General features: G+C 40.4%; 1 protein-coding gene across 2 annotated transcripts in view; it reads right to left on the reverse strand.

Annotated features, from left to right (window-relative positions):
- The window catches only part of EMP2 (epithelial membrane protein 2), a 76,980-nt gene that overhangs the window by 4,753 nt on the left and 57,156 nt on the right, over nt 1-15,071 (reverse strand). For both annotated transcript variants that reach the window (XM_075317913.1, XM_075317912.1), the window contains 3 exons: nt 6,850-6,961; nt 2,680-2,779; nt 2,402-2,548 (listed from right to left, as the gene is read on the reverse strand). In XM_075317913.1, the coding sequence (XP_075174028.1) occupies nt 2,402-2,548; nt 2,680-2,779; nt 6,850-6,927 (325 nt within the window). In that variant the 5' untranslated portion in view covers nt 6,928-6,961. The remainder of the gene's footprint in view (nt 1-2,401; nt 2,549-2,679; nt 2,780-6,849; nt 6,962-15,071) is intronic.

Here is a 15,071-nt window from a genome sequence, read left to right on the forward strand (position 1 = left end):
GCTAAACAAACAAGTGTTCAATAGGAAAAAGATCAAGCTGTGCAGGTGGAGTCTATATACTATAGATACAGACGCTTGCGGCACTGTGATAAACCGGTTGTAAAAAGGTGGCAGTAATAGCAGCACTAAGAAAGAGATGTAATGGACTTGCAATGAGCAAATGGCAGAGAAGGACCTCCAATCAACATAGAGGAAGAAATGAACCCCACGTGTAACACCACACACTGCATGGCTTCTTCAGGGGAAAAGTGCCACATTATGTGGATAACAAGCCAAAGAATTGTGACTTGGTCACTAGTCATAATTATCGCTAAGTCCAGTTGTAATTTTAACAAATGAAAGACATTGCTGAGGATTTTTTTTTTTTCATTCCCAAAAGCTGAGTCCCTACATTCACAATATTCCCGGTTTCAGTGCTGTTCATGGGAAAAACTGACATCACATGGACAAAATAAGACCAATGTCATCAGTTGGGCTCTGCATGCTAGTTTGCACTAGTTTGCAACTCATTTTGGATGAGACTCGCTTATTCTAGTGTATCTCATGCAAATCCCATATGTAGCATCCGGTTTTTACCGATACAGTTCCTACGTTAATACCGGCAATGTATTTGGTCTGGTAAGTTTTATTAACTGCTGATGTATAAAAAAGGTTGTGTTTTTTGATGAGTTTTTTTATGTGCTTGTGTGAACTTTGACTTCAAGGGACTCTGTCAGCACAGAAAGACTTACAGCCAAACCTGGTTTCTCGTGTATCAAGGCCGGGCCAATTTGTTAAATACATCTGCTTGTTTTCCCTCTATCTCCTCCCTGCCTGTTCTTTGATTGACATTGCTTAAGAAAGTTAGAGAAGGGAGGAGATAGATGGAAAACAAGCAGGTGGGAAGTTGCTCTTAAAGGTTTGGCCCCACCATGATGCACAAGCTTGGTTTAAGCAGTCATTGTATTCTGTCCCTTTAAGGTCCCATAAACATTAGATTAATGTCAGCCGGACCAGCCAATATTTATGGGTTCACGTCAACACTCTAATGTATATGGGGTCTCCAGACAACTAAAAGTTGGGGGAGATGTCAGGCTTGTCTGATTTCGAACTGTCAATCGCTATGTTCTCTTGAAGAACATAGAGAACAAAATATCCACTTGGCCAAGTGACTGCTCCTGTGTATGGTAGATCTGGCCAAGATGGCTGTGGGCCACATAATTGCCTGAAGCATCATTCAGCCAAAAGCCATTTAATATATATGATTGACTTTAGGCTGTATTCTAAACCATGGAGTAGACCTATTCAATTAAATATATTCAGGTTCCTATACCAGACGTAGCCCATAGACTGGACTGGCGTGGTTTCGTGATAGAAAAAAAAAAAATCAGAGTCAATGGAAACCACAGGGACCACAACCAATCACTTTCCCGTCACTCGGCAGTTCAGGCGCTTCCAGGACTTAGATGTCCTCATTTTCTACGTATTTTTTATTTTTTTTTACAAAAGTGTAGATAACAAATATAAAGATGAAAGCAAGCAGAAATAAGAAAAGGTTTAATTTATCTCATTAATTAGGCCATACAAGACAGCTTCAATTAATATAACAAATGGATTAATATTAAAAAAAAACTGTGACCCAGAACAATAACTTCATAATCGTCACTAAATGAAATCATTTATTTCTTTGTGAAATTACAACAATTAGAAGATCTAATTAACGAGATTGATGACTTTTTAGAACCGCAGTGCCATGTGTTGTAAAAACGAGAGAGGTGGTATTCCATTCATAGCGGATGGGAGGTAAGGTCACCTTGTAGTTTGGGTCTACCACCTTGCTTGACCGAAAATTTGCCACATTTAAGAAGACCTTTCCTCCCTTACTTTTTAAGTGTTAAAACAATACAGACCACCTATGTGAATGTATTGGCTTAAAGAGAATCTCTCAGAAGATTTTTGCTATGTAAGCTGAAGACAGCATGCTGCAAGAGTTAGAACAGAGAATTCAGGGATGCCTGTCTTGTTAAAGTCCCATTTGTTGTTTATTTGCAATATTTGTTTAAGCAGCAGGACCCTTATCATTGCTCAGGCTACAAAGTCATGCACAGGGCAGTTTGACCCGCCTCTTCCTCTAATTGACACCTCACTGTCTATTGAGAGCATGATGTGGGTTGGGACAGCTCTCTTAGCTCTGCTGTATTGCTAAATCTAAAAATTCTGATTGTGTCAGAATGGCTGCACCCAATAATCTAAGTGATACATGGTTAGATTCAGGGTCTCGGTTCCTACATCATGCTGTTCTCAGATAGGGTAGCAAAAACCTGCTGACAGATTCTCTTTAATAAAAGTACTGCTCTAGCCTTGACTGTAAGGATATAAGTTACTGAAGTATAGAATCACCTAACAGAATTGTTCTACTCACATGACAGCATCTGGATGATAGCAGTCAACACAAATCGCTCTCCTTGTTTAAGCCTAAACAGTTGGAGAACAAAGCTCAAGAGTCCGATACAGCAGAGAATGGTGGCCAGGATCATGGTCGCCTGGATGGTCTGGATAGCCTGAAAAGCTAAAAATGAAGATATATGATTAGTAGCATGCTCACTGATCCGTGCCCAAGTTAGGGACTTTGTTTCCCCCACCTGAAACCTTTTCTCTTTTTTTCAAAGCTGATTATCTTATATTAGTATCAGAACTTACAATTGTTGTCGCTTGTAATATCTGTACAGGGTGTAGATGTAGTAGAGTTCATACAGGTCCTCCAGATGTCCACATAATAGTTATTTCCGACCCACCAGGCCTGAGGATGAAAATAATGGTAGACGCTTCGGTCACATTTTAATATTTATTTTCTTCCAATATCACTTCGCTTTAGTTTTTTTTTGTCAGTAGTTTACTTATTTTTTGCAAAATTTGATGCTTAAACAAACAATCTTTTTGCTACAATTGGGGAAGAGTCTGGTTAACGCTTGCCTAGTTCTTCTACATACAAGAGATAAGGCCACCATCTGTAAAACGCAGATTAATGTTATGGCCTATCGCTAGACATGATTGATAGATATCTCACTGCCAAGACCCTCACACCCCTAAAGTTTTACCATACATATTGAAGTTGACCGAAACCGGCAAACTGACCAGGACTATCCAAACATCTATAAATGACTTGATCCTTTGATTCCCCAGAAGGTAGGAATAGAAATGACACTAAACACATTGTATTTGGTGTACATCCAAACAATTGAAGATATGCAGATATTTCCATCAATCTTTCACTTCTAGTTTTGGCTTATAAATACTAATGCAAAAAATACTAGGTCAAATGAGCCCTAACAGGAGGTACCCTTTAACTATTTCCAGACCACGCATAAACTAAACTTCTGGGCAGTCCACTTTATGTTTTGCAGTGATATTGTAAAACATCATTGAATTGTATAGCAGCTGCAGGAGCAGAGAACTGACTGTCAGATACAGCCAGACTCCCCATCAAGAAGGTAGGGACAATTACCATCTCTGCTTTCCCAATTACTGTATGTTCAATTCTAGACAAGAGCTGTGTAGACATTATAAGAAGGTTGAGCCTAGAATGTATGGGATCCTTCCAGGCTAGTGGGCGTGACTGGTTTGGTTGGTGAGAGTGGCGATGTTTCCTCCTTTCCACTATAATCATGCATGGGGGGGCTTTGCCCCTCCCTGCAATCCTCCCCCCACCTGGAGGTCTTACCCCCCAGATCCTAGCTTCTATTATAAACAACTCCATGACCACATGGACTTAGAAAAAGAATGTTTATTCTGTCTGGAAACCATCCGGCTGCATTTTGAACATGCGCCCCTATGACATGACAAATTATATCATACCTGGAAGGACCCTATGCATTCTAGCATCTACCATTATAGGAAGCATTGACAGTTTCCTCCTCTGGACCCAGCAGTCATGTGATAGCTGGGCATAGGGAGGTAGTAGGAACTGCTGGATCCCAGGAGATTCAGTCAGCTCTGCTGTGGAACCTGGAGTCTGCTTTTCCACTTTAACTGGGGCTAATGCACTGGCACCAGTTACAGAGGAAATTAAATTTAAATAAAAATATATCAATGTTGAAATGCCCCCGAAGGTGTTTTATGACCTTATGGAGGGAGCACGATGTTTTAAATAAGTGCAAAAATAAATAAATAGGAAAGGTAAAAAAAAAAGCCACTGCCAATCCAAATCGCTGTTAATAGCCCCTGCACCATTGGAAAAAAAAATTCTCTCCAATATCTAGAAGTATATGTTACGGAAAAAGGAACAAGATTTAAATATTTTAGTGGTCCTTTATGATCATTGACATTTTTTTTAAAAAAAATGTATAAAAACACATATTTTCTTATTTTGCCACCGTCAACACCTGATAGCACTAAAAACAATTAAATACAATAAATATATAAAAATGACACCACAAGTATTGAGAAAAGAGGATACAAAAATTATTTGAATATCCCAAATGGTAACTTTTTTGTTCAAGCTGTTTGACCTCATGAACGAAGAAACACAAAAATATAAGGAGCAAGAGTAAATGCCGTGGCCTTGAACTGATGCAGGACTAGACTAAAGGCCCATTTATATGCAACGACATCGCTAATGAGATGTCGTTGGGGGTCACGGAATTCGTGACGCACATCCGGCCTCGTTAGCGACGTTGTTGTGTGTAACACCTACGAGCGAGTGTTAACGATCAAAAATACTCACCTAATCGTTGACATGTCGTTCATTTTCATAATATCGTTGCTCGTTGTGGACGCAGGTTGTTTGTCATTCCTGATGCAGCACACGTCGCTACGTGTGACACCTCAGGAACGACGAACACCGTACCTGCATCCTCCGGCAACGAGCTGGACGTGTCTTTCCTTCGGCTGCTCTCCGCCCCTCTGCTTCTATTGACCGCCTGCCGTGTGACGCCGCTGTGACGCCGCACGAACCGCCCCCTGAGAAAAGAGGCAGTTCGCCGGCCACAGCGACGTCGCTAGGCAGGTAAGTATGTGTGATGGGGACTAACCATATTGTGCGCCACGGGCAGCGATTTGCCGTGACGCACAAACGATGGGGGCGGGTGCGATCGGCAGCGACATCGCTAGCAATGTCGCTGTGTGTAAAGCAGCCTTAAGTGTGCCCAAAACAGAGGGAGGGATATTTTTTTGGGGAGGGAGGACACTATATTTAATCTCACATTTGGGGACTGCGCGTGTCAGGGTGGGAGCAATATATGGACACAACAGGGCAGTTAGGGAACAAGCCCTTTTGAATTTGACCTGGAGGCCCCATGGACTTCGAAGCTCATCCTATGGAATTGACGAAATTGAAGCTTTTTATATATGTTTGCATGGTTTATCACTTTGGACTTTATCTGTTCATGCTTCCTTGTTTCACATTTACTTAAGGGTTCATGGATGAGGATTGTGTCTTAATTCTATGGTCTGGGAACATCTTTTTTTTTTTTTTATAAATAATCAATAAAGCTTATATTTTAATAATGATCTTTTCAGGCTATATAGCCTAGACCAAAACAGGAGAGATATGTCAGATTTTGACCCGAATCGTGGATCAAACTCCCCAATGCACATCCAAGAATCCATGAAAATATTGTTCATTATAACTGATAGGTGAAGCTCAAGAAACCTCCATTTTTTTTGCATAGAAGAAAAAAGGGACCAAACTGATGAAAATCTGATTTCAAAAAGACTGATTAAAATTGGTATTTTTTTTCCCATATATGATAAAAATCATTGATGTCTGATGAGGCCTTAGACCTAGCAGGAGTGAAGGGGATACAGATGTACATGTCCACAGGGAGAAGAGAGAAAATATAGACAAAGAAAGGACATGAAGATGAAAATACAGTATATGATATGTGCTGATACATGAAAACAAGTGAACACAGCAGCACCCCGGATACACATGTATCCCAAATCCAACCTGTATTACTAGAAGGCCCACTCCCCAAGAGAAAAAAAAAATCAAAAATTTGCATCATTCTGCATATCAGAGGTATGAAAATGAAGGAATAAAAATTGCAGACTGAAACTTTTTCAATTTTATTAATTAAACGTAACCACTAACTCGTAAAAAATATTTTTATTTCCATATCACTGGTGTCTATCGCCTTTAAAAGGGAATCTGTCACCAAGTTTTTGCCACATAATCTGAGAGCAGCATAATATAGGGGCAGAGATCCTGATTCCAGCGATGTGTCACTTACTGGGCTGCCTAGTGTAGTTTTGATAAAATCACTAATTAATCAGCAGGAGATTATCATTACAGGACTACTTGGCGTGCTGCAGGTAGTCCAGCATATTCATCAGCTCTGTATAACTGCTAGATCTACAGCAGAGAAAGCATTGATTTTATCAAAATGACAGCAAACAGCTCAGTAGGTGACACATCGCTGGAATCAGGGTTTCTGTCTCTATATTATGCTGCTCTCAGATGGGGAAGCAAAAATCTGGTGCCTATCGCCTTTAAGTGACAATTTAGTATGAGCTCTATTTTTTGGCAGGTTTTAATCCACATCTTTTACTCATTTTAGATATAAACATCTGTGGCACCGACGTGGAAACAGGATGAGAAGGATTTGTGCTTAGTGATAACTGGAGAATTCGCCGCTGTACAACTACATCTATAGAATTTTGGTTTTCATGAGGACGCGCATATTAAGCAAAGCAGACACATCAGTACGCAGCAATGGCCTTTACACTGCTGTAATACTGTCTATACTGAGGTTTTTTTCCCATCGCTCTGGTGAGCACATTGCGTACTGTATACATAACAATGGGATTTTTCACAGGAAAGCGACTGTACAGGAGGACGCCGCAGTGGCAATCTGCAGTGCTGTGACTCACATTGTCTATTGTAGCGATGAATAGCAATACCATGGAGGTTATGTGGAAAATGATAATAAAAGCCAACACGACCAACATCTTCACTCTTCTCTGCGTCTAGATCAAAAGGAAACTGAAAGACAAAATATGGTCAAAGGATTAGTCACATCGTAATAACACAAGCCTGCAAATACGCACTGAACCTTGTACAGTACACTACCTGTGCAATTCGAGATTATATATTGATTTCTGAATATATATATATATTACACACATACATACTGTGAATTTTTTGCATAGAAGAAAAAGTGACCAAACTGGTGAAAATCTGATCAGAAAGACTGTACACACACACACACACACACACACACACACACACACATACATACATACATACATACAATATATATATATGTATGTGTAGTACCCAGCATTGCTCGGGATAGTAACTAAGCGTCTGTCTCTTCCACTCTCCCTCTCTCCCTGTCCCTCTCTGTCTTTGTCTCTCTCCTTGCCTGCCTGTTTTTCTCTGTCGATCTCTCTCGCTGTCTGTCTCTCTATCCGTCTCGCTCTCCATCAGTCTCACTCTCTAGCCGTCTGTCTCACGCTCTATCCGCCTCTGTCGCGTGCTCTATCCATCCCTCTCTCTACCCGTCTGTCTCAATCTCTATCTGTCTGTCTCTATCCTTCCCTCTCCCCGTCTGCCTCTCCCCGTCTGCCTCTCCATCTCTCTGTCTGTCTCTCGGTCTGTCTGTCTCCCTCCTTGTCTCTCTATTCATCTCTGTCGCTCCCTGTCTGCCTCTGTCTCTCTCTCTATATCCATTTGTCTCAGTCTCTCTCTGTCTCTGTCAGTTGCTTTGTCTGTTTGTCTCTCTCTGTCTCACTCTGTCTGTTCCTCTCTCTACCCCTCTCTTTACCCAAATCATATTACCTCACACATAAGGTTTTTATACTATGAATGTCCTTCGTTGCCTATAGAAACCACTTAGAACTCTGATTAATGACCTGTAGCTCCCAGCTCCATTGACTTTAATGGAGGCAGTTTTTTTGGTGAATAACTGTAAAGCATAGGGTTAAACTTTCCCTTCAACACATAGTCTATTACGTCCCCTGAGTCAAATGAGGTGTCTGCAAAATTTTGTGATTGTAAATGCAACGGTGTAGATTCTTTTAGCGGACACACACACATACACACTTACATATACATACACACACACACACACACACACACACATACATACATATCCACACACACACACACACATACGCACACTCAGCTTTGTATATATACAGTACCGACCAAAAGGTTGGACACACCTTCTCATCTCTAAGGCTATGTGTCCACGTTGCTATTTACCTGCTTTTTTGCTGCTTTTTCAACTGCAGCGTTTAATGCCAAAATGGATGTGTTCTGCTTTTCAGGCATAGTCTATGGGAATTTGGGTTTCTTGTGCGCACTATGCAGTTAAAAATGTTGCCTTTTTGTGGCAGAAATTTGAGCAAAAACTCAGCTTAGCAGTTCAAAGGGCAAATGGCAAAAACAATTGACATGTAAATTGTTTTTGCCATTTGGGTTTTGCACTGCAAAGTTGAGTTTTTGCCCAAATTTCTGCCACAAAAAGGCTGCAGTTTGAACTGCATAGTGCGCACAAGAAACCCAAATTCCCATAGACTTTGCTTCAAAAGCAGAACACATCCATTTTGGCATTAAACGCTGCAGTTGAAAAAGCAGCAAAAAAGCAGGTAAAAAGCAACGTGGACACATAGCCTAAAACAACTATTAAGAGGAGACTTTGTGCAGCAGGCCTTCATGGTAAAATAGCTGCTAGGAAATCACTGCTAAGGACAGGCAACAAGCAGAAGAGACTTGTTTGGGCTAAACAACACAAGGAATGGACATTAGACCAGTGGAAATCTGTGCTTTGGTCTGATGAGTCCAAATTTGAGATCTTTGGATCCAACCACCGTGTCTTTGTAGAAAAGGTGAACGGATGGACTCTACATGCCTGGTTCCCACCATGGAGCATGGAGGAGGAGGTGTGATGGTGTGGGGGCTTTGCTGGTGACACTGTTGGGGATTTATTCAAAACTGAAGGCATACAGAACCAGCATGGCTACCACAGCATCTTGCAGCGGCGTGCAATTCCATCCGGTTTGCGTTTAGTTGGACCATCATTTATTTTTCAACAGGACAATGACCCCAAACACACCTCCAGGCTGTGTAAGAGCTATGTGACTAAGAAGAAGAGTGATGGGGTGCTACGCCAGATGACCTGGCCTCCACAGTCACCAGACCTGAACCCAATCAAGATGGTTTGGGGTGAGCTGGACCGCAGAGTGAAGGCAAAAGGGCCAACAAGTGCTAAGCATCTCTGGGAACTCCTTCAAGACTGTTGGAAAACCATTTCCGGTGACTACCTCTTGAAGCTCATCAAGAGAATGCCAAGAGTGTGCAAAGTAGTAATCAAAGCAAAAGGTGGCTACTTTGAAGAACCTAGAATATAAGACATATTTTCAGTTGTTTCACACTTTAAGTATTTAATTCCACATGTGTTAATTCATAGTTTTGATGCCTTCAATGTGAATTTACAATTTTCAAGGTCCTGAAAATAGAGAAAACTCTTTGAATGAGAAGGTGTGTCCAAACTTTTGGTCTGTACTGTGTGTGTGTGTGTGTGTGTGTGTGTGTGTGTGTGTGTGTGTGTGTGTGTGTGTGTGTATGTATGTATGTATGTATGTATGTATGTATATATATATATATATGAGATAGATGTGTGTGTGTGTGTGTGTGTGTATGTATATATATATATATATATATATATATATATATGAGAAGGTGTGTCCAAACTTTTGGTCTGTACTGTGTGTGTGTGTGTGTGTGTGTGTGTGTGTGTGTGTGTGTGTGTGTGTGTGTGTATATATATACACTATATATCACCCATTAACATTTCCTTGTCCATTATGCACCTGAGGGACAATCCGTATTAATATATAATTAAGCCTTATCACTGGCTAAAGCCCTTTTCACACCATTATTATCATCATTCACTGCCCAATCATTGCTAGAAGTGTTCCCTTATGTTTTTGTCTTTTTCTTTTTTGTAACTTTTATGGTTCGCTTACACAAGTGTATAAAGAATCGGTCTGATTTTCATCCAGAATAATAGGACACTTTATTCCTCACTTGTCATCCGTGTGCGGTCTGTATACAGTCCGTTTTTTTTCTCAGCAGCTATTATTCATTTACAATCATCCAGGACCATGTGCCTTACAGAATAGTTATGTATTCATAAACCACGGATGCCACTAGGATGGTCCATGTGGCATCTGATTTTTTTTTCTGCACCCATAGACTTGAATAGCTGAATCGTGTCCGATTTACGTGTCCACTTGCACCATGTTGTGATTTTTTCTCAGGCCGAATACAGCTGAGAAAAAAAATTTACACATCTGCTTTGCCTCTATGAATAACATGAGTCTGAGCACAATCAGATTGGAATACATTATATGCAAGTCTATATCCAGTAATGTTTCATAAAAACTCTATTTGTAATCATTTACATGCCTATGCATTACCAGTCACTAACACTAGGTGGCAGCAGAGCTCCATATATAATATTTGTCAGTCCTGCCTATCCCCTAAGAGGGGAATTCTGTATATAATGATTATTATATAGGTACATTTAGGTCAGATATAATTTAGAAATATGTTGCTCTTGAAAATCTTTGTTAAAATACATATTGTATTGAGCACGCCAGCCTAAATTCTGGCTTGTGAGCTCTACAAGGAAGGCACAGGATTATATGTAAGCATACTCACTATGTCTAATCTTTCCTTAGCACGGAGAGGGGCATTTTTAGCAGCCAAGGTGTAGGATAATATATTTTGAAATGACTTTCCCTATAAGTTCAGAAAACCTTTATAAAGAGGTTATCCGAGAGATTTCTTTTACTATGTGTCTAAATACTAACAGGCAGGTACTTGCAAACGAGCTGCCTATTAGTGCTTACAGACATAGTAAAAAACTTAAAAAAATTGTCCCCGATATCCCCTTTAAAGCCGTGTGGCTAAGAAAGAAGGCCTGCAAGATCCAAAGTGAAGAGCTGCAAAAATAAGGCTGGCTGTCTTGGCACAGGCACTACGAGGGACTGCTGATAAGTCTTTGGCTTTGTGATTTTTTTTTTTGTTTCTATGGTAACAAATGTTACATGACGGGAAAGCCTTATGTTTCTAATATATGTTTTCAAAATTTTGTGTTTGTTGCTTATGGCAACAGTATTCTACGCACGCGGGAAAACAAAAAAATGGCAGAATCTAATGCGATATTCACAGCAACTGAGAGCAGAGGAGTGATAAAATTCTTGTGTCTGCAAGTAAAACCTGAAAAGGATATTCATGGTGATATGTCGCAGACATTGGGGGATCAATGCCCTTCATATGCCACAGTTAAGAACTGGGTTGCCAAATTTAAAACAGGCCACTTCAGCACCAATGATGAGGAACGTCCTGGATGACCGAGAGTGGTTGTTGTTCCGGAGATCATCGATGCTGTGCACAACCTCATACTGGAGAATCCACGAATTTCAGCTAAAGCAATAGCAGACATCATGGGGATTTCCCGTGAACGTGTTTGCGTCATTATCCATGAATTGAACATTTGGACATGAGGAAGTGATCTGCCAAGTGGGTCCCCAAACGTTTGACAGGAGATCAGAGAAGCATGCGAGTGAAAACTTCCCAGTCCATTTGTCAGTGTTTCTGGACTGATAAGAACTTCCTGGATCGACTGGTTACTATAGATAAGATCTGGATTTATTTGTATGACCCTGAAAACAAGGAGCAGTCAAAAGAGTTGAGGCACAGTGGTTCGCCTCGTACAAAGAAGGTCAGGGTGCAAAAATCAGCCACTAAGGTGATGGCGTCTGTGTTCTGGGATTAGGAAGGCATGCTGCTAGTGGACTACCTTCAAAAGAGTTCCACCATCAATGTAAGGTATTACATTGAACCTTTGGACCAATTGAAGGCAGCTCTGAAGGACAAAAGGTGCGGCAAGCTGTCCAAAGGAATCTCAACGCCTCCGCTCACACTGCACAAGCGACTATGGCAAAACTGGCAGAGTTGGGCTTCCAGCTGGTTGACCACCCACCTTATTCACCAGATGTAGCTCCCTCTGACTATCATCCGTTTCCAAACCTGAAGAAACACTTCAAGGGTACCAAATTTCACATCATTTCTGATGCCATGGCTGCTACGGATGCCTGGTTTGAGGCACAACCGAAATCCCTTTTTGCTAGGCTTACAGAACATGGAATACCAATGTAAGAAGTGTGTTGACATCAGTGGAGAGTAAGTGGAATAAATGTAAAGTTTCATCATCCTATCTCGTTTCTTTCTAAAGCCAAAAGCTTATCAGCAGCCCCTCATACATGGTCAAAGAGGATATTGGAAGGAAGATGACTTTATTTCTGGTGTTGGATGTAACAATGGTAACAGTCAATATCCACTCTTTAATGAGCCTTGCCACATAACAGGATATGAAGCCAAACCAGAAATTCCATTTTCAGACACGTGTTTCGGGTGTTGCCCTTCCTCAGCGCAAAGCTGGAGTGAGAGGCCAATAAGTCTTCATGTTGGCAGTATTTACAAGGACAAAACATTACCTCCTCAGGCCCCCAGCGAAAGGCCTCTCACTTAACCAAATCAGATCTCCTGCTCTGCACTGAGGAGGGGAAATACCCCAAAACACATGCCTGCATATTGAGTTTTTTGTCTGTTTTTTTTTTCCTTAGTCATGTGGCAAGATTTGTTAAGGGGGTCGATACTGATGTTTAGGATTGCTACATACAATAGGTAGTGCCATAGATCAAATCTTCCTTCTGATGAGGCTATCTACATATTAAAATTCTCAGAGGAAGCATTACATGGCCTATAAGTCTCCTTATGCCGCCTTGGCACTCTCCACAAGAAGAAACCTCGCAATGAATTATAAACACTAAATAACCACATAAAAGAAAACACATGTAAACATGCTCAATAGAGCATTGAGACAAGAAGATAATTGGCAGATGAGCTTTCATAAGGACATTCATTCCAAATTATCTCCCAGTGTAAATAATCTGGTTATTGGATGGTTTATTTTCCCATCTCGAGAGGCTGTTAAACGACCGACAAATACAAGTCTGTTCACATGGACCAACGAAACGGTGACGGTAACTTAACGATCATTATGTCTGCTAAGTCATCATATAGTATGTTTTAGCCATTCATAAAAATCATGATATAAAAATCAATTCCAATGATGCCCGCCTGTTTAAACGTAACCATAATTGGAAATAAGCGTTCCTACAAATGCTCGGTCACCAATTTTATGCTTATATAAAAACAGGCCATATTTAGGCATAAAATAAATCATGTCAACTTTCTGGCTTTAAGAAACACTAAAAAAAAAAAAAATAAATAAATAACTCAGGAAAACATAATGTGCTAGCCACCAACGGTTATTTTTCAGAATCAAATAGGGGGAAAAATTATGGAATCACTCAATTCTGTGGTAAAAATTATGGAATCACCCTGTAAATTTTAATTTCCATGACACCTGCATCAAATAAGATCTGCTTGTTAGACTGCATCTAAAAAAAGGAGTGATCACACCTTGAAGAGCTGTTGCACCAAGTGGACTGACATGAATCATGGCTTCAACAAGAGAAATGTCAATTGAAGCAAAGGAAAGGATTATCAAACTCTTAAAAGAGGGCAACTCATCACGCAATATTGCAAAAGATGTTAGTTGTTCACAGTCAGCTGTGTCTAAAATCTAGACCAAATACAATCAACATGGGAAGGTTGTTAAAGGCAAACATACTGGTAGACCAAGGAAGACATCAAAGCGTCAAGACAGGAAACTTAAAGCAATATGTCTGCAAAACAGGAAATGTACAACAAAACAAATGAACGAATGGGAGGAAACTGGAGACCATGTCTGTGACCGAACTGTAAGAGACCGCCTAAAGGAAATGGGATTTGCATACAGAAAAGCTAAACAAAAGCAGAACACAACAAGGTTACAATGGGCTAAGGAAAAGCAATCGTGGACTGTGGATGACTGGATGAAAGTCATATTCAGTGATGAATCGGAAATCTGTATTGGGCAAGGTGATGATGCTGGAACGTTTGTTTGGTGTTGTTCCAATGAGATTTATAAAGATGACTGCCTGAAGAGAACATGTAAATTTCCACAGTCATTGATGATATGGGGCTGCATGTCAGGTAAAGGCACTGGGGAGATGGCTGTCATTACATCTTCAATGAATGCCCAAGTTTACATTGAAATTTTGGACACTTTTCTTACCCCATCAATTGAAAGAATGTTTGGGGATGATGAAATCATTTATCAAGATGATAATGCATCCTGCCATAGAGCAAAAACTGTTTAAACATTCCTTGAAAGAAGACACATAAGGTCAATGACATGGCCTGCAAATAGTCCGGATCTCAATTCAATTGAAAATCTTTGGTGGAAGTTGAAGAAAATGGTCCATGACAAGGCTCCAACCTGCAAAGCTGATCTGGCAAAAGCAATCAAGAGAAAGTTGGAGCCAGATTGATGAAGAGTACTGTTTATCACTCATTAAGTCCATGCCTCAGAGACTGTTAGTTGTTATAAAAGCCAGAGGTGGTGCAACAAAATACTAGTGAAGTATTGGAGGGTTCTTTTGTTTGTTTGTTTTTCATGACTCCATAATTTTTACCTCAGAATTGAGTGATTCCATAATTTTTCCCCCCTGTTTGGTCTTGAAAAGTAACCCTTACTGGCTAGCACATTGTTTTCATGATTTTTTTTTTTAGTGTTTCTTAAAGCCAGAAAGTTGACATTTGAAATGACTTTAGTTTTGTGCCATGTCTGTGATCTGCTTTTTATTAAGCAAAAGTAAACAACTGAATGAACATCCTCAGAGCCAGGTGAGTCCATAATGTTTGCCAGGGGTTGTACTACATGGAGTACATCAATGAGGATGACTCCGCACCAGTCACATAGGGAACCTTTTTCCTATGAGGGTGGCTGTGAGGGTCTACAATGGCAAAACCTTTAGCAAATGATGTGCTGCAGCTATAACAACACACGTCATTGTGAATGACAAGCGTCCACTGATTTATTAATTCTACATATACAAGGCATGAATCAACAGGCTGTGACTAGATTGACACTGTAGATAACAAAAATATGCTTTTTTTATGGCCATTT

This window comes from Anomaloglossus baeobatrachus, chromosome 7 (assembly GCF_048569485.1).
Source record: "Anomaloglossus baeobatrachus isolate aAnoBae1 chromosome 7, aAnoBae1.hap1, whole genome shotgun sequence".
Taxonomy (NCBI): domain Eukaryota; kingdom Metazoa; phylum Chordata; class Amphibia; order Anura; family Aromobatidae; genus Anomaloglossus; species Anomaloglossus baeobatrachus.